An 18,127-nucleotide genomic window follows, 5' to 3' on the forward strand; every position below is an offset into this window, starting at 1 on the left:
TTGTTGTTGTGTATAATTTTCTGTTTTTCTTGTTGTCAGTATGTCTACTTACTAGGCAGCCTCGCCACATCGTCCTGTGCAAAGTCGATATCCTCCTCGTGCCGCGGAGGCAGGATGACTCGCGCTTGCTGTGCCCGCAGCCCTCGAACGTCATGTCATTGCAAAATGACATGTCATGGTGTCGCAAAACTGGTATAGCAAGCCGAAAGTGGGTGACTCAAGAGGGTCATTTTCAAGAAAACGTGGTTTATAAATTGGCGAGCATCAGCTAAAATATACCACATTTGCAACGCTCTAGACAGCAACCCTTGTTTGTTTTGTATCATTTTCTGTATTTTGTAGTTGTTTTGTATCATTTTCTGTTTTGTTGTTGTCACTGCCTTCTTTTGTTTCTTTCGTTCTTGTAAAATCATTCTATACACATATAGACACTTACTCGGCAGCCTCGCCACGTCGTCCTGCGCAAAGTCGATATCCTCCTGGTGCCGCGGCGGCAGGATGACGCGGCCGGCGCGCGCCAGCAGCGTGCCCAGGCAGCACTCGCTGGCCCCTACACACTGCGACGACTCTATGTGCCTAATGTGCAGTTTCTATACTGTATTGTTTTGAACAGGCGTTGCTATTGGTCCGTGTAATTTATTACTGCGTTGATATTGATCCTAGCATGATCCATCTCATTCGTTGCTATTGCTTCGACTAATGGTCAATTTTTTTTTCTTTCTTTACATATAGACACTTACTTGGTAACCTCGCCACATCGTCCTGTGCAAAGTCGATATCCTCCCCGTGCCGCGGCGGCAGGATGACGCGGCCGGCGCGCGCCAGCAGCGTGCCCAGGCAGCACTCGCTGGCTCCTACACACTGCCACGACTCTATGTGACACATGTGGAGTTTCTATACCCTATTGTTTTGAACAGGCGTTGCTATTGGTCCAAGTAATTTATTAATGCGTTGCCATTGGTGCTAGCGTGATCCATCTTATTCGTTGCTATTGCTTCGACTAATGGTCAATTTTTTTTTCTTTCTTTATATTTAGACACTTACTAGGTAACCTCGCGATGTCATCCTGTGCAAAGTCGATGTCCCCGTGCCGCGGCGGCAGGATGACGCGGCCGGCGCGCGCCTGCAGCGAGCCCAGGCAGCACTCGCTGGCCCCTACACACTGCCACGACTCTATGTGCCACATGTGGAGTTTCTATACTCTATTGTGTTACAAACGAGTAGTGTAATTGTTTTACTGCGTTGCTATTGGTCCGTGTAGTTTATTACTGCGTTGCTATTGATCCTAGCATGATCCATCTCATTCCGCTAATATACCTCTATATTAGCATTGTTGCAAAACTGGTTTTAGTTACTTACCCGAAAGTGGGTGACTCCGGCGGTAATTATGAAAAAAAAAACCGGCCAAGTGCGAGTCGGGCTCGCGCACAAAGGGTTCCGTAGCAGCAAAATTACAGTTAAATCAACCTATCTCAAAAACTATAAGAGATACTTTGATCAAACCAAAAATCGTTGAAAGAGTTAATTAGCATGCATCACCTCTATTTTTTTTAGAATTTTATACCCCGTAGTTATAAAAATAGAGGGGGGGGGACATACTTTTTACAACTTTGAGAGCTGATATCTCAAAAACCGTTCACTTTAAGAAAAATGTTTTTTAGAAAACTTTATATCATTTTAAAAGACCTTTCCATTGATACCCCACACGGGTATGTACATCGAAAAAAAAAATTTCATCCCTCAGTTACATGTATGGGGGGCCCCACCCCCAATTCTTTTTTTTACTATTTAGTGTCATATTTTTGTAGCGGTTCATACAACACATATTCCCATCAAATTTCATCACTGTAGTACTTATAGTTTCCGAGTAAATCGGCTGTGACAGACGGACAGACGGACAGACGGACAGACGGACATGACGAAACTATAAGGGTTCCGTATCTCCATAGAAATGGAGAAGCAAAATTCCCTTTCGGCTTATAGACACTTACTTGGTAGCCTCGCCACATCGTCCTGTGCAAAGTCGATATCCTCCTGGTGCCGCGGCGGCAGGATGACGCGGCCGGCGCGCGCCAGCAGCGTGCCCAGGCAGGCGCGCGCGGCGGCCGCGCGGGCCTCGCGCTTGCTGTGCCCGCAGCCTTCGAATGTCATGTCCGCTACCTGGGGGGCATAGGTTATTTTAAAGCTGTTCTAAAGGTGAATATATACAACATTTTGACGATCATTTCTGTGTAATGTAACGTTCTTAAGAATGGTACAACAGTACAATACAGTCAAAAGCATGATAAAAAGTTCGTAAAAGGATGATACACTAGTATATCTATCAGAGAGTGGCTTGTTGTTCTGTTAGAAGTAAATGTTGTAGTTTATATTAACCTTATAATCCTACTGATGAAGATTTCAGATTCATCATTTATTCAACGTAAAATTTTACAATTCTTTGATGATTAACAGCTGTCTAAAATACATATAAACATTATAAACACAAAAAGAAATAAGAAATACTGTTCACTTACCAGTTAACAGTCCTAATGCATGGTATTGAGCGATTTGATTTAATTATTTATTTTTATTTACCTACCGTACCACCAGTCCACAATCTAAAAAGGTATTTTTATAGCCATTATTAGTTTAGCAGTAAAAAAACCCGCAGTCCATCATCCTGCACTATGCACTATTGCACCTCAAGCTCGTTGTCAGCTGCTGACAGTGTCCGCTACTGACCGTGACGGTGACGGTGAAGCTGGGGCAGTGCGCCGGGCCCGACTGCCGCCGCACGGTGTATAGCACCCGGACTCCCAGCTCGTTGTCAGCTGCTGACAGTGTCCGCTACTGACCGTGACGGTGACGGTGAAGCTGGGGCAGTGCGCCGGGCCCGACTGCCGCCGCACGGTGTATAGCACCCGGACTCCCAGCTCGTTGTCAGCTGCTGACAGTGTCCGCTACTGACCGTGACGGTGACGGTGAAGCTGGGGCAGTGCGCCGGGCCCGACTGCCGCCGCACGGTGTATAGCACCCGGACTCCCAGCTCGTTGTCAGCTGCTGACAGTGTCCGCTACTGACCGTGACGGTGACGGTGAAGCTGGGGCAGTGCGCCGGGCCCGACTGCCGCCGCACGGTGTATAGCACCCGGACTCCCAGCTCGTTGTCAGCTGCTGACAGTGTCCGCTACTGACCGTGACGGTGACGGTGAAGCTGGGGCAGTGCGCCGGGCCCGACTGCCGCCGCACGGTGTATAGCACCCGGACTCCCAGCTCGTTGAGTGCTGACACGGGCGACTTGCCGCCGCCCTGCACCGCGTCAGCTGCTGCCGATAGCGCCTGCAGTAAAAAAACGCAGGTTATACTTTGTAAAGTATAGGATGGGCCCTATGACAGCTGCGAAATCTATAATATATGTATTTAAATTAAATACATACATATATATTACATAGCTGTTCCCGCGCGCTTCGCTTCGCGTTAAAAAGTTTTCCCGTGGGAATTCCGGGATAAAAAGTACCCTATGTTCTTTCCCAGGGTCTATACCATATGTATACCAAATTTCATTTAAATCCGTTCAGTAGTTTTGGCGTGAAAGAGTAACAGACAGACAGACAGACAGACAGACAGACACAGTTACTTTCGCATTTATAATATTAGTTAGGATTAGGATTAGTTAGGATTAGGATATAAAGTATCTGTGTAAATATTATATCAGCTATCCAATACCCATATTACAAGTTCTGTCTAGCTTGGGGATGTACGGCCGTGTGTGAGATGTCGCCACATATTCATGTGTCATCTAACTCCATACCAAATTTCATAAAAATTGGTTCAGCCGTTTTGACGTGAAGAAGAAACATACATAGATACTCACAAACTGTCGCCTTTATAATATTATTGGGATGATGATCATAATATGTTCATAAAAAGTACCCAATATCCAGGGTGGTAATATATTAGTGGGATGATGATGATAAATACCTGCAGGTTCCATTTGAAGCCAGCGCCGAGTTGGATGGAGGGAGCCGTCTTTTTCGCCGGAGGCTCGCCATCTGTACAAGGTAATAATACGATGTTATAGTAAATTTTAAAAAAAACATCATAAAAAATATACCTACCATGTTTAAAATGAAATTGATATTTTTGTCAGCCAAGCAGTGTTTAACATAATTATTGTGTATTCGTTATGACAATAAAATTATGGCCATAATAATATGGTATTGGCGTAATTTGCTGTGGTTACACATGGCATAAAGTCATAACCAAATAACTTTGTCATGGTAAAGATACATGCACCCAAAATGACCCACAAACCTTATTATTAAAGAAAAGAAGAAGAAGCAACTAAGCCTAGACCTTTTTAATTAGGAATAAAATACTTAGATATCAGATATACAAAATATTACCTTCATTAAATGTTGCTACTACTTCGCACATTTGGTACTTTGTTAAAAACCAAACAAAATATTGAAGCTAGAAACACGGGTAATATTATTTCACAATGATCAGTAAATATTTTGAATTGTTTTGCAACAAAAAAACAAATTTAATGCAAAGGAGAAACACAATTCTGGCTTTCTAGCAAAAATGGTGTTGACTAAAATGTATGACTACCCTCATTTTGTTTTATTTTATTTTATTTTTCTAAGTATGCACAAGCTGCCTACCACATACAGCCTAGAGCCTCAGAAAAAGAGATCTGGCTTTTATTATTTTTTTAAATGGTAAAGTATCTCTCAGTCAGTGACATGGACACTTTTATCCCAGAAACACTATAAAAATATATAAATGATTTTGTACAATACATTTATTGGTGTTACCTCACCAACCACAGACATCTCTAAATATAGTTTAATTCCTTTAAAACTTACATGACTCATTTGGAAATGGCCTCTTATGCAGGACAGCATCCTCTCCAGGCATGTCAATGTCACTGCTTGCACTTTTCTCACCTGATGATTCCTGAAAAATATACAAGCATAAATATTCTGGCAATAGGCCCGCCCCCTATTACATTGGGACTAACATAACACTCTGGCGAAAAGTGGGTGCAGCAATGCACCTCTGCCTACCCCGCAAGGGAGTACATTAGTACAAGGCGTGAGTGCGTGTTTTTTTTTTTTTTTTTTTTAAATATTCTGAATAAATAAATATTAAATATGCTTGTGTTGGGGTCGACAAATCCGCACTAGGCCTGCGTGGTGGACTAGGCCTAAACCCTTCTTTCAATGGAAGGAGACCCGTGCCCCAGCAGTGAGGACATGATGGGTCGAGATGGAAATATTCTGATGTTAATCACAATAATCAGGACAAAATTTACCACTGCTGGAGATTGAACAAAAACTGCCACACAAAAACACACTTAGGCAGCGTTCCCACTACGCCGGACCGGCAGATCTGCCGAAAACCGGACACCGGACAGAGTGTTCACATTACATCGGATCCCAGAAGAAATTCAGACAGTCCTCAGTTGAATTTGGACCTGCCACGCACAGGTGACGAATGACGTGAGTGGAACAATGGGGGACAGATACCGGCACAAACTCGTTCACATTACTCCGGGCCCGGTCGTTCTACCGGCAATTCGTAGTGACAAAACGTTCGGTAGAAATGCCGGCCTCGGCAAAAATGCCGGACCCGGGATAGTGTGAATAGCTTCATATAAATTGTACAGCCACTAGCTCTTCCGGCAGATTTACCGGCGCGGCAGATCTGCCGGTCCGGCGTAGTGGGAACGCTGCCTTAGTGCCAATTTCACAATTCTCTGTTAGAGCATAACCAGGGAGTAATGGTTAACTTTTGACACATCTGTCATTAATTTTATATGGAGATCCCTGTCGGTTAGATAACCGAGAATGGTGAAATTGGCACTTAATACAACAAGATAGAGCCACGGTTAGCACAGTACTCTGAAGTTTAGGAATATCAAAATGGTCTAGCTGGCTGGAGGGTGTCCCATTCTTAGTTTTATTTTCCAATCAAGATCCAATCCACCCCAACAGTTACCAGGTTTTTTGGCAAGTGTGACTGGAACAGTGCTACTTCAGATTACAGATTACAAGAGCTATGCCAGTTACTTAAGTTATCAGTAAAATCATTTAATTTGTAATGGTTTCTCCCAGATAGATCTTTACTTACTTCTGATGTCATGGAAACTATGTTCACTGTTGGCATATAATCTGAAAGAAAAAAAGAAATTATTGTAATGTTCATACTTTTTTGGCTTTGAGATTGAGATGAGATTCACCAAAATATGATCAGTGACCATTAGCTATAAATTTATAGTAAGAATAGAATTTCTTGGACAGAGTTTGTTGTACAAATTCTCACATGGAACATGATTGTGGCTGTAGATAGAAAATATACTACAAATACTATTTGAAGTGTAGTAAATTTTTTCTTCTAAGTGTTTTGGTGACTAAAACTAGAGCTAGTTTAGCTAGATCTATTTCCAAACACACTGGCAAAATAAAACCCAAGCAACTCTGTTGGCTTGGTCATCTAGAATGAATCTGCGGGGATCATGCTGCCAAGAGGGCCTACCTCGGAGTATCAAGTGGCCATAGACCAGACATTTATCCCAAATAATGCTCAGTAAATAAAAGTTGATTAAACAAAATGCAAAAGTTACAGGGTACTTTTATGTCCCCTCTAAATGGCTGCTGTAATATTCACAAATTTCTTGTGCTAGATTGGAAACGTAAAGTGAGATATTATCTTTAGCGAAGTTTTTATATTCCTTAGTTGAGATCTTTATGGAAAAGCGAAGGACCAGAGTTTGAGATTTTATTTACTTACCAGTTTATTTATACTTTAAACAATGAAATAAGGGGTTTTGCCTGATTCACAGTTCCACATACCTACGATAAAGTTACAAAGGATTTTGGAAATACAGCATACGTACCGAGTTGCAGCGGGAATTCAGCGGGAAGCGGGAAATAGAAAATTGAAGATCGCAGAAGAATGCAGCCGTGTTAAAAGCTAAAGGTCTTATTTAGTAGGTGTAGACTTTTTTTCGTGAAAAGCTGTTGTACAGCTATCAAGAATTTTAAGAAGCGCCGTCTCTAATTTCTTTGAGAAGAAAAGAAAACCAATATTTTGATATGGTCAAAAAATTTACAGAGCCACAGATGACAGATTATAGAATCAACTAAATTATTTATTAACAAAGTACTCTGTGATTTATTACTTTACTCTTGCTTTACTCTTTTCCGTCGTGATTATTTTGAGGAGTCAACGAATACAGCCATCCAGGGTTGCCATATATGCCTAAGTCTACCCCTTAGGTGGCCCAAAATTCATGTCGATCCGATGTTACAAATTTCTATTTGTCGATTGAAAATAGAGTCATTGAAAATAATTTTACACTCAAATCTAGAAATACAAAGAAAAATGAGGCGTTTGTAAAAAAAAGTAAAGTTTTATTCTGAAAAACAGCGCTGAGTAAGAGAGGCTGCACCTGGCTCTCTCGAATGGAACCTTTGTGCATATCCCCAAGCAGGGCCGGATTTAGAGGTCGAGAGGCCCCGGGGCTACACCGCTTGGAGGCCCCCCGGTCCCAAATAATTTTCAGTTAATCAGTTTAAAAAAAGTTTTTTGTGTAGTTGTAGTGCCAAGTGTATATGTCGTAGGCATCTGGTTGAATCTCCTTTTTGGTTGAATCACTAGCGCGTTAATTGGATGGCGCTACTCAATTGTATGGCTAAAAGACAACTTGTCAAGTCGTTGAATGTAACGTTCGACGTCTTGACTGAACGTTATTCAGCGAAGTCATTGAATCGGATATAGTATAGCAACTTTGTCATGTCTGGTTAGGATGAACATGACCAGACAAGAGTCAACAAAAATACTATGTTACAAAGCTCACAAATTAACTAAACAATAACAATAAACGTAACTACATTAATATTGTTCTTAATTATCTAGTTTCGCCACAATTTTTTCCGCTGGCTGCGTAATAATAGGTAAATCCATGTTGTCACACTGGGTTCCGCTCATCTCGCATAATCTTTATTGACCAAAACTCATTTCGCATAACTCGTATGGTCTAAACTTTTTTGGCCGAACCATCACTTTGCCAAGACTTATGTGGCATAAGGCTCGTTTCGTCTAAAACTCTTTAGGCACAATCTTTAAACACCTAAGTTTCGTTTGCTCAAATTTATGTTCGTCTATACCTATGTATAATCTTGTTTCTCGTAATGTTATCTTAATAAATAATATATTAAGTATGTAGTAAATGTACAAATTGTGGTATTTTTCTCCTACATCCCGAAAATCACGATATTGTATGATCAAAACATCGAAAGTTAACGAACAATATAATTATTACAAACCCAATGAGATCGAAACCTAAAAATAGGTGCGACGACGAGCAAAGCGAGGAGGAGCGTGTTAGGTGCACATGTTCATCAAAACCAAAGCGGAGCGCAGCGAAGCGGAGCGGAGCGTTTTCCAAACAGCGGAAACAATACAAGGCACCAGTTTGCGCTATGTATGGAGACGCTCCGTCAAAGTTAAAGCCAAACGAATATTATTACTTTGTATAAACCTAATAAACCTATGCCATAGCATTATTAGGCTATTCAAGATTTGGCCATACCATTATTAGGCTAAACAATGTTATGCGAAATCACTTTTTACTAAACGAGATTTATGCCATACGATTTTCGGCGTAACGAGACTTTGACCAAACGTTACTATGCAATACGAGATTAGGCAAATAAATCTTATGCCAAAAAAGGTAGAACCTGTCACACTATTTTTACACAAATAACGCACTTTAAAGCTAATTTATTTGCAAAAAATAACAATAAAGGTGCTTTTTGTGTCAGCTGTTAGCTGTTAGAGCCATATTTGTTTTATTCACCACCTGACTGATTTTAAGTCCGCTAACTAGTTGGACGTTTTGTGACGCTTGTACAATCAACGTTCGGCCTTGTCATACAATTGAGTAACGCGATAGGAGATTCAACCAGATGTCTGCGACATATATAATTTAACAAATATATAAAATATAATCGGAAACGAGAATTATCTGAAATTATATTTTAGGGTTAATAAACGGAATCTTCAGAGCTTTGGAAATCTAGTTCCCGGAGTAGAATAGGTACTTTCAATATTCGGGAGAGAAAGCTTTAATAGAAGATTTTTTCGTGGTTCGAAGCCAATTTTTTATAATTTTCATTTTTTTTAATATATGCGATCTTCTGTACAGTTTGATATCATCAAAATTAAATACATTCTCAATGCAATTTCAAAGTCTAGGAATTTAGCTCTGAAATTTTAAGAATTTGGTAGTAAAATAGTTCCGGAGATTGGTCTTTTCCATAGTCCTATTTGGATAAGTCGATCAAATATATAAATTGAACCAACTCATTAACCAAGATTAGGTTCCAAATCATCCTGAAAAACTTTCACCAATGCCTCTGCTACACTGTGGGGATTTTCAGCATCCATCTTGTTGATGCTTTCGAAGGTTACAAGAAAAGGAAAGAAACCTCACACTAGCAATGTTTTACATTTTACAGCGAAAGAAAATTTCTAAAAGCGTCAACAGCGTTTTTTTGTCTAGTGTTTACTAGTTCCAGGCCTCCACAAAAGAAGGGCCCCCGCAATAGAGACTTCGAAAAAAAAAACATAGTCCTTTTTTTTTGAAGTCTCTATTTTGGGGGGCCCTCTTTTGTGGAGGCCCCGGGGCAGTTGCCCCGGTTGCCCTCCCCTAAATCCGGCCCTGTCCCCAAGGTCTAAACTGCCTTCCTAAGCTTGGACCATTTCCCACCACACTGCGGGTTGGTGGGTTCACATATATACATATATGTAACTATACGGAGAGAAACGATTGAATAAAAATAATTATATTACAAAGGAGTTGAATGACGACCGAATGGCGTAGTGGTTAGTTAGTTAGTAGTATAGTTTAAACACAGATATTTGTTCTCGGGTCTTGGATGTGCCTGTAAAATGGCAATAGGCCCGCCCCCTATTACATTGGGACTAACATAACACTCTGGCGAAAAGTGGGTGCAGCAATGCACCTCTGCCTACCCCGCAAGGGAGTACATTAGTACAGTGTCACAAACTTATCTGTTCCGGTGAGAGCGAACTAAATTGATCTAAGTATATCTGATTACTTACTAATGAATTACATATTGATAAAGATTAGATGGGTTCCATAAAACAACAACAGCGAATTACCACTACGGGCAAACATAAAAAGTTATAGAATGAAGAAATATTAGACATTTACGTGAGCTCTCACCGGAACAGATAAGTTTGTGGCACTATACAAGGCGTGAGAGCGTGTTTTTTATTTTTTTTATTTAACTTTTTACTGTACAAATATTTTGTTTTAATGTTTTATTTGTTTGTAATGTCTCTTTGGGAAGGAAACTAGTTTAGGGCACCATAATTACATACACCTGCATGCCCTTTTCTACAACGGCTGTCCGGAAGAGATCGCTTTTACCGATAAGACCGCCTTTTGTGCATATTTATGTTTTAAGTTTTATGGTGTGCAAATAAAGTTTATTATTATTACTTATAAGTTGCACGTTGATACATTAAGTTACCATTTTAATTTAAAATACTTTAGGAACAGTAAAACGCAAGACGCCCAATATAACAACTTGCTTGTGGAGGATTTTAATGGCATGGCATATTATGATAATGATAAATTATATAACATTGATATAGCCCAATAAAACAGTTAGCTACACAAGATATTTTCGAGTTCAGGGGTATCTTATCTACCCATAGGTACCTAGCAATAGATGTTTACCTCGTCTCTGCTTAGTTTGGTCTGAAATCTGTAAAGGTAGTACTTTTGAATAATGTAACTAGCAATATTCTTATTTAATTTTAGTTTGTACAGCCAAGGATTACCTGAACGTAGATGTTACAGACAAAACTTATTAAGTACCTACATATTTTAGTTTTAATGTTTCACCCATAAAACGTTATCGTGGATCGTATCAACGCCACTTACCAGACGACAAACATAAAAGTCACGCTATCTGTTTATTCTTATCAGCAGGTCATAATAGTTGTAATGATATCAGTAATTTGTACAATTTATTTACTTCAAGTTCCCGCGCGAACCGAGACGGACGTGTGTTTACAAAATGGCCGCCAAAGTTCCGGTTGTCAAGTTCAACAATGGTCTGACCATTCCCGCCATCGGCATCGGAACTTGGAAGGTATGTAAACATAATAGTCTACGTACCTAGGTACCCCAGTGCACCCTTGCAAGCCACATTTTTGTGCCAAATACCTACCTACTTGGTTTGTGAGAACGCTGGACGTGCCTGGGAGACGCAAAGCCCACGTTGGCTCAGCTGAGCGACCTTCACTATTTAGCCATCCGCTGGCGATAAACGCGACAAGTTCAAAGTCAAGGGGTCAAGGGAGTCGCTTTGTGGACGGTGGTGGCTCACTTCTCAACTCAGAATAATAACGTCGACGGACTGACTATTCTCTTTGTCACACACAGAGTACGTTACGTTCATAACCATTAATCTATAAATTGATGTTGATTCTGAAGGCAGAAATTCTAATTTTAACGCTGTCAAACTAAAAAATTTGCTAGCATAAAATGACATTTACCGAAACAATCATAGAGTCGAATATTAAACAAAGGAATTAAGGTTTTGACATCGCTAAATTTAAAATTTCTGCCTTCAGAATCGATATCTTGTCACTGTCACTATTTTTTTAATATTTTTGTTTTGGTTTTGTATTTTGTGGGTACCGGTTGCCGGTCGGTAAAATAAAATAATCTCAAATTATATTCCATTCCGTGTGGTCCCGATAGCAGGCAGTTTCCCATTTCGTATCAAATACAATAGCAGCAATGGCCGATAAAGAATCAAAGGTTAAATTCTACAACGACCTTGAATGTCCAATACTGGGCATTGGGACGTGGAAGGTAAATAAATTATTCACTATGCACTTGTACTGAAGTCTTCTGTCGCGAACTCGCCACTCAGGATCGATAGTTTCTACGTGGTTCTATGAGATATCTTGTTTCTGGGTTACGTGGTTGTGGCCACAATACATGCAAAATTTATAGCACTGCTTTTGGCATCCACAGTCAAAGCCTGGTGAAGTGACACAAGCGGTGAAGGATGCCATCGACATTGGGTACCGCCACATCGACTGCGCCTTTGTCTACGGGAATGAGCCTGAAGTCGGAGCCGCCATCGCTGCCAAGATACAGGAGGGAGTCGTCAAGAGGTACCTTTTTAGCTGCCATTTTTTATGATGGGCACATATTCACCCAAATCTTTTTCGATGAAACACTGTGGCTGAACTGTGTTGGCTGAATTTAATAACATTATTAAATGGATTAGTGATTAACAAATTCAGACTCTCCATTTTTGCGATTTCCAATGGTTCCACTCTCCATTTTTTTTAAATTATTTAGCCTTATGCATTGTTTAATTTGCTTGAGCATGGTCAAGTGTATACACAGCTTTATAGTCTCTATTTTTTATCTACCTATTGATCTAAATACCCTAGTCACTTGAAACATATACTTCAAAACAGCACTTAACTTGTCATTTCATATCAGTTTTATTTCTATCTTACAAGTTTACAAGTGTATAATTATGCCCTGGCTCTATGTGATGATTCTTGACCTCCATGACAAGTATTAGATAATAGCTTCAATTGATACCAGAAGGTCTATTCAATTTGATTAAACCCTGAGAGAAAAAGAGAGGTGTTATAAGTTTAAAGTGTCTGTCTGATGTGTGTGATTGTTTTAAGTTTTTTTATGGTGATAGGTAATGTTATTTTTCAATTATTTGTCTATAATCATAATGCTACCACCATTTCACAAAGGCACTAAGGAGAAAGAAACTCCTTGAGTATCCTTTCAAATCCTTTCCAGAGTGGCAGTGGCTGTGTTATTGCCACCATATTATTTAAACTCTATGCCATTTCAACCCTTTTGCCTATATAAACTATATCATCCTCCGTCGTTCCAGGGAAGACCTCTTCATCACCTCGAAGCTGTGGAACACGTTCCACCGCCCCGACCTGGTGGAGGGCGCTCTGCGGCAGACGCTGGCCAACCTGCAGCTCGAGTACTTGGACCTGTACCTGATACATTGGCCTCAGGCGTATAAGGTCAGTTCTATGTGATAAGTAATGACTTACTTGACTTAATATCCTATGTCCCCAGAAGGGCTAGTACGGGGCGCATTTAAGACGTGACAAGAGTTTTGCATCGCTCACTCACATCGCGCAGCCTCAAGAGCGAGCGCGACGGAGAAATTTTGTCACGTCTTAATAGCGCCCCGTACTAGCCCTTCTGGATGGGGCAGAGAGCAACCACAGTGACTCTCCATCGCAACCTGTCTTGAGCTTCGCATTTGATTTCACTCCAAGACTTCCCGATCTTTTTCGCCTCATCCACTACCATGCGTTGCCAGGTCTGCTTGGGACGACCACACTTTCTCTTACCTTGCAGATTCCAATATACTCTTATTATTGTTATAAATTTTGTACACTCACTAGCAAGGACAAAGTTTCGCTTTCGAAATACTTACAAGAAATAATGCGGCTATCGTGTTTTTTCCTTATTTCTAAATATAGCATTTTTAAACACATTTCATTTTGAATTTGATCAAAATGTGGTTTTTATATGGTTATATTTGATACTGTATTTTCCTACAAACTATATACAGGGTATTGCAATAGTGGTTTAGTAAGCCAAAAAGCATTGACTCAGGCGGTCAATCTGAATAACACCCCATATTGCAGTTTTTGGTAAGACAACCAACCAAACAAACCCTCTCCCTTTCCGGCAGATAAATGAATAAAAAAAAACTCATTCCTTTAACAGGAAGATGGCCCCCTCTTCCCCACCGACTCCGAAGGCAAGATCCAGTTCTCCGAAGTGGACTACGTGGACACGTGGCGCGCCATGGAGCCGCTGGTGTCTCGCGGGCTGGTGAGGAGCATCGGCATCAGCAACTTCAACAGCAAACAGGTCGAGAGGCTATTGAAGACGGCCACGGTGAAGCCCGTTGTTAACCAGGTAAAAACTAGTCAATTATACCCAAACTGGTCAATTCTCTACCAGCTGCTCAAATAGAAAAGAGTAGAAAATGCTTTTAGCATCCACCCTTTGTTCACTTATTTTTAAATTTGTGCAATCCTAATCCTAACTAATATTATAAATGCGAAAGTAACTGTGTCTGTCTGTTACTCTTTCACGCCAAAACTACCGAACGGATTTGAATGAAATTTGGTATACATACGGTCTAGACCCTGGGAAAGAACATAGGCTACTTTTTATCCCGGAATTCCCACGGGAAAACTTTTTAAGGCGAAGCGGAGCGCGCGGGAACAGCTGGTAACGAAATTAATCTGTCGTGCAGGTGGAATGCCACCCGTACCTCAACCAGTCGCGTCTGAAGGCGTTCTGCGAGGCGCGCGGCATCCAGCTCACCGCGTACAGCCCGCTCGGCTCGCCGGACCGGCCCTGGGCCCGGCCGGGGGAGCCCCTGCTGCTGGAGGACCCCAAGCTCAAGTCCATAGCCGACAGGTTGGGGAAGACTCCGGCGCAGATACTCATTCGGTGAGGGAGTAGGGTTAAGCGTTTTTTTTGTTACCCGACTGCCGAAGGAGGAGGGTAATGTTTTTCGATTGTATGTATGTATGTACGTTTGTCTGTTTCTTTGTTCCCTCTTGTAGCCTAAACGGCTTGATAGATTTTGATGTATGAGGTATCGTTAGAAGCGTATTGATAGCGCGATGGTTATAGGCTATGTGACGTTACATTAAAATGTACATAGCGCCCTCTAGAGGACATAACGTGATGATCCAAATCACTGTCAATATCGGAAATGTGAGATGAGACATAATCAGTATATAGGTAGCATGAATTTTCATCGTGAACGTGAAGTAAAATTCATCGATTAGTTTTGTATGTATGAAAATTCATGCTACCTATATACTGATTATGTCTCATCTCACATTTCCGATATTGACAGAGTAATATGGATAATTTTGAGGGCCAATAGCATCGTAAACGAATTCAGTACTCTTCTGACCCCTTAGCATGAATTTTCATCGTGAACGTGAAGTAAAATTCATCGAGTAGTTTTGTATGTGTAATTTTTAGTCCGTGGCGGTATTCATATTTTCATACAAAATTACTCGATGAATTCTACTTCACGTTCACGATGAGAATTCATGCTAAGGCGCGCGGCATCAAGCTCACGGCGTACAGCCCGCTCGGCTCCCCGGACCGGCCCTGGGCCCGGCCGGGGGAGCCCCTGCTGCTGGAGGACCCCAAGCTCAAGTCCATAGCCGACAGGTTGGGGAAGTCTCCGGCGCAGATACTCATTCGGTGAGGGAGTTGAGTTAAGCGTTTTTTTTGTTAACTGTATGGGTAGCATGAATTTTCATCGTCCATACTGACTGAATTATGTCTCATCTGACATTTCCGATATTGACAGTGATTTGGATAATATTGAGGGCCAATAGCATTGTAAACGAATTTAGTACTCTTCTGACCCCTTAGCATGAATTTTCATCGTGAACGTGAAGTAAAATTCATTCAATTTTGAAACGGCTGTTTTATCGGAAATGAAAGTACACAACATGTAGATTTTAGACAAGCTCAAAATGTAAAACTTCTGAAGGCTCGTTATTCTAAGTACTAACCACTTACTAACACATAATAATGATGTTCCTCAGTTACCAGATCGACCGCGGCGTCATCGTCATCCCCAAGTCGGTGACTCGCTCGCGAATCGCCTCCAACTTCGATGTGTTTGACTTTAAGCTGTCGCCCGAAGATCTGAAGTTGATTGACTCGTTCAACAACGACGAACGTTTCGTGCCTATGACTGCGTGAGTATACTTATTTAATTTACGATATCATTATACAGGGTGTTGCAATGCGGAACCTTTGTGCATATTCCCAAGGTCTAAACTGCCTTCCTAAGCTTGGACCATGGGTTCACATAATATCTAGATGTGCTTAATCTAGATATGCAGGTTTCGGAACGATGTTTTCCTTCACCGTAAGAGCGATGGTATACATTTTACATTGTAATTAAATTCCCAAGAACTCATCGGTACATACAGGGTGTTGCTAAAAGGACATACTAATCCGAAACCGAATCTAAAATCAGAATTTAAAAAATCGTGAAAAAAAAATCTCCATAGTAAAAAGTAACGTGACCAACTATTTTCTATGGAAAATGTTATTTTTTTTCACGAATTTTTAAATTCTGATTTCAGATCGGGCTTACGTATAACATGCTGCACATGCTGGTTTCGGCTTAGTATACCCTTTTTGCAACAGCCTGTATATGTGAGCGCCGGGATTCGAACCTGCATCTCTGTGTCTATACTTTTTATTAACTATTTATTAACTTTTAAATATTTATTTCCAGGTCCCTCGGTCACAAATATCACCCATTCGAAAACGACGAGTTTTAAGGATCAAACACAATATTTACTTATTTATAAGATCAAAAAAGTTTCATTTAAAATGAATAATATATCTTTGTGATAACATTTTCAGTAAGTTTAAAACTTAAATCAGTCTGTTATGGTTCTATATATATTAGAATTATTAAATATTATGTGTTGTATATACTTAAACTTTATTTTTAATCATCACTGTAATTACAATAAAAGACGTATATTCGAAAATAATAATTTAATTGCAATACAAAATGTCTTTAAACATTAAATACTATAAATTCATGCTTAACATAATAATATTTATAACCAACTCTACCTACATAACACAAGAAGCTGCATTTACACAAAGGAAAATATCTGACTACAAAAAAATACAGCGTGAATTATCTTTAAATTTTCGAGTAAATTAACTAAAAGTAAACTTATACAGGATGACCCTCTCATGAGTATGGAAAGTCCGAGTTTTTACTCCGTTAGAGAAGCGGTGAGTAAACGTGAATATGTATGGTGCGGGAGAGACGCCTAGCGGTAAGTAGCTGAACTACACTGCGCTAAGTTTCACTTCTCAGTCGGTAATGAAAAACTCGCACTTGGCCCTCAGCACTGGAAGTTAGTAATATATCTACTCTCTTGTACAGACAAAATATAAATCTGTTTACAGTGTACCATTTGCCATTTTGATAATTTAAGTAGGTACTTAGTTTTTACGGCAAGCTAGATAAGTTAATGGGTCTCCAAAACAGTTTATTCCAGATTTATTGGTAGTGATTCATTCGTTGAAGCTTCTTCATATATTTGATAGTAATACGGTTTGTAGACAAAACAATAATTAAATGCAACGACATTGGTCTCTAAGCTTAAATTGCAAAAATATACCTAGTAAGGCAAAGCAGATTTTGCAGTTAACTAGTGTTGCCATATCTTCCCTATGTATGTCATAAGTATGATAATAACAATAAGGATACATTTGTAGCGATTCTAAAGGCACTAAAATTTAAAGTATTTCTTTGAAATTCGACTTTATGATTAGCTGCGTAACTCTCATTAAACTTACATACTCCAAATTGAAGTTTTAATAATGCTTAAATATATTTTGTGCCTTTAGAATCTTTTCCATTTTATGTATCTTTCATTCATTGCAACATTGCCTTTTCCAACTATACACATAAATAATTTTGTAAATACACATAAAAATCTCACTTTAATGATTAAATCGATATGACATGACTTAAAAACTGCAGCAGATAAGTTAGAAATTATGAGATAAGTTATTAATTTATTAACAGTCTAGTTTGATAGATGCGAAACAAGACGTCGACCGTTGAAGTTGTCTTTCAAATTTATTTTTTACTAGCTGTTCCCGCGCGCTTCGCTTCGCCTTAAAGAGTTTTCCCGTGGGAATTCCGGGATAAAAAGTAGCCTATGTTCTTTCCCAGGGTCTAGACCGTATGTATACCAAATTTCATTCAAATCCGTTCAGTAGTTTTGGCGTGAAAGAGTAACAGACAGACAGACAGACACAGTTACTTTCGCATTTATAATATTAGTTAGGATTAAGTTTATAAAGCGTCTTGCATTGTTTGTTATTGTGTTTGTTACCTATGTAGTAATATTTTTTATCAAGACTATCTCTTAAGTATCAAGCCTCAACGGTAGCCATCTCATTTCCGAACATAACCCAAGTACAGATTTTCACA

At 40.0% G+C, this 18,127-nt stretch overlaps 2 protein-coding genes across 6 annotated transcripts; one reads left to right on the top strand and one right to left on the bottom strand.

Moving 5' to 3' along the window:
* Nucleotides 1-1,987: 1,987 nt before the first annotated feature.
* LOC105396073 lies at nt 1,988-6,988 on the bottom strand. Of its 3 annotated transcripts, XR_007267707.1 has the most exons (7): nt 6,886-6,988; nt 6,120-6,160; nt 4,853-4,943; nt 3,963-4,033; nt 3,243-3,320; nt 2,725-3,129; nt 1,988-2,160 (listed from the first exon to the last, which is right to left on the bottom strand). XR_007267707.1 is itself a non-coding variant. In XM_038110470.2 (5 exons), exons 2-5 carry the CDS (start codon nt 6,153-6,155, stop codon nt 3,036-3,038), a joined length of 483 nt encoding a protein of 160 aa, XP_037966398.2. In that variant the 5' UTR covers nt 6,156-6,160; nt 6,886-6,988; the 3' UTR covers nt 2,694-3,035. The 3 variants fall into 3 exon arrangements, 1 of the variants encoding a protein (XP_037966398.2); XM_038110470.2 differs by lacking the exon at nt 1,988-2,160 and having other exon boundaries at nt 2,694-3,320; XR_007267708.1 differs by lacking the exons at nt 4,853-4,943; nt 6,120-6,160; nt 6,886-6,988 and adding an exon at nt 4,388-4,833 and having other exon boundaries at nt 2,725-3,320.
* Nucleotides 6,989-11,021: 4,033 nt separating this feature from the next.
* Nucleotides 11,022-16,593, top strand: LOC105389975 (aldo-keto reductase family 1 member B1). Of its 3 annotated transcripts, XM_048629939.1 has the most exons (8): nt 11,022-11,179; nt 12,073-12,215; nt 12,971-13,112; nt 13,831-14,025; nt 14,369-14,419; nt 15,194-15,342; nt 15,693-15,848; nt 16,397-16,593. In XM_048629939.1, exons 1-8 carry the CDS (start codon nt 11,105-11,107, stop codon nt 16,440-16,442), a joined length of 957 nt encoding a protein of 318 aa, XP_048485896.1. In that variant the 5' UTR covers nt 11,022-11,104; the 3' UTR covers nt 16,443-16,593. The 3 variants fall into 3 exon arrangements, with proteins under 3 accessions (XP_048485896.1, XP_048485894.1, XP_048485895.1); XM_048629937.1 differs by lacking the exon at nt 15,194-15,342 and having other exon boundaries at nt 14,369-14,568; XM_048629938.1 differs by lacking the exons at nt 11,022-11,179; nt 15,194-15,342 and adding an exon at nt 11,711-11,907 and having other exon boundaries at nt 14,369-14,568.
* Nucleotides 16,594-18,127: the final 1,534 nt, after the last annotated feature.

This window comes from Plutella xylostella, chromosome 24 (assembly GCF_932276165.1).
Source record: "Plutella xylostella chromosome 24, ilPluXylo3.1, whole genome shotgun sequence".
Classification (NCBI taxonomy): Eukaryota; Metazoa; Arthropoda; class Insecta; order Lepidoptera; family Plutellidae; genus Plutella; species Plutella xylostella.

What these genes read in the sequence shown, in the direction of transcription:
- LOC105396073 (XM_038110470.2), bottom strand. Translation starts at nt 6,155, where the DNA reads ATGCCAACAGTGAACATAGTTTCCATGACATCAGAA. An exon ending in TAGTTTCCATGACATCAGAA is followed by an intron (nt 4,944 to 6,119) that starts GTAAGTAAAGAT and finishes TATATTTTTCAG; the next exon opens with GAATCATCAGGTGAGAAAAG. An exon ending in GCTTCAAATGGAACCTGCAG is followed by an intron (nt 3,321 to 3,962) that starts GTATTTATCATC and finishes TTTTTACTGCAG; the next exon opens with GCGCTATCGGCAGCAGCTGA.
- LOC105389975 (XM_048629937.1), top strand. Translation starts at nt 11,105, where the DNA reads ATGGCCGCCAAAGTTCCGGTTGTCAAGTTCAACAATGGTCTGACCATT. An exon ending in TGAAGCCCGTTGTTAACCAG is followed by an intron (nt 14,026 to 14,368) that starts GTAAAAACTAGT and finishes TCTGTCGTGCAG; the next exon opens with GTGGAATGCCACCCGTACCT. An exon ending in CGTTTCGTGCCTATGACTGC is followed by an intron (nt 15,849 to 16,396) that starts GTGAGTATACTT and finishes ATTTATTTCCAG; the next exon opens with GTCCCTCGGTCACAAATATC.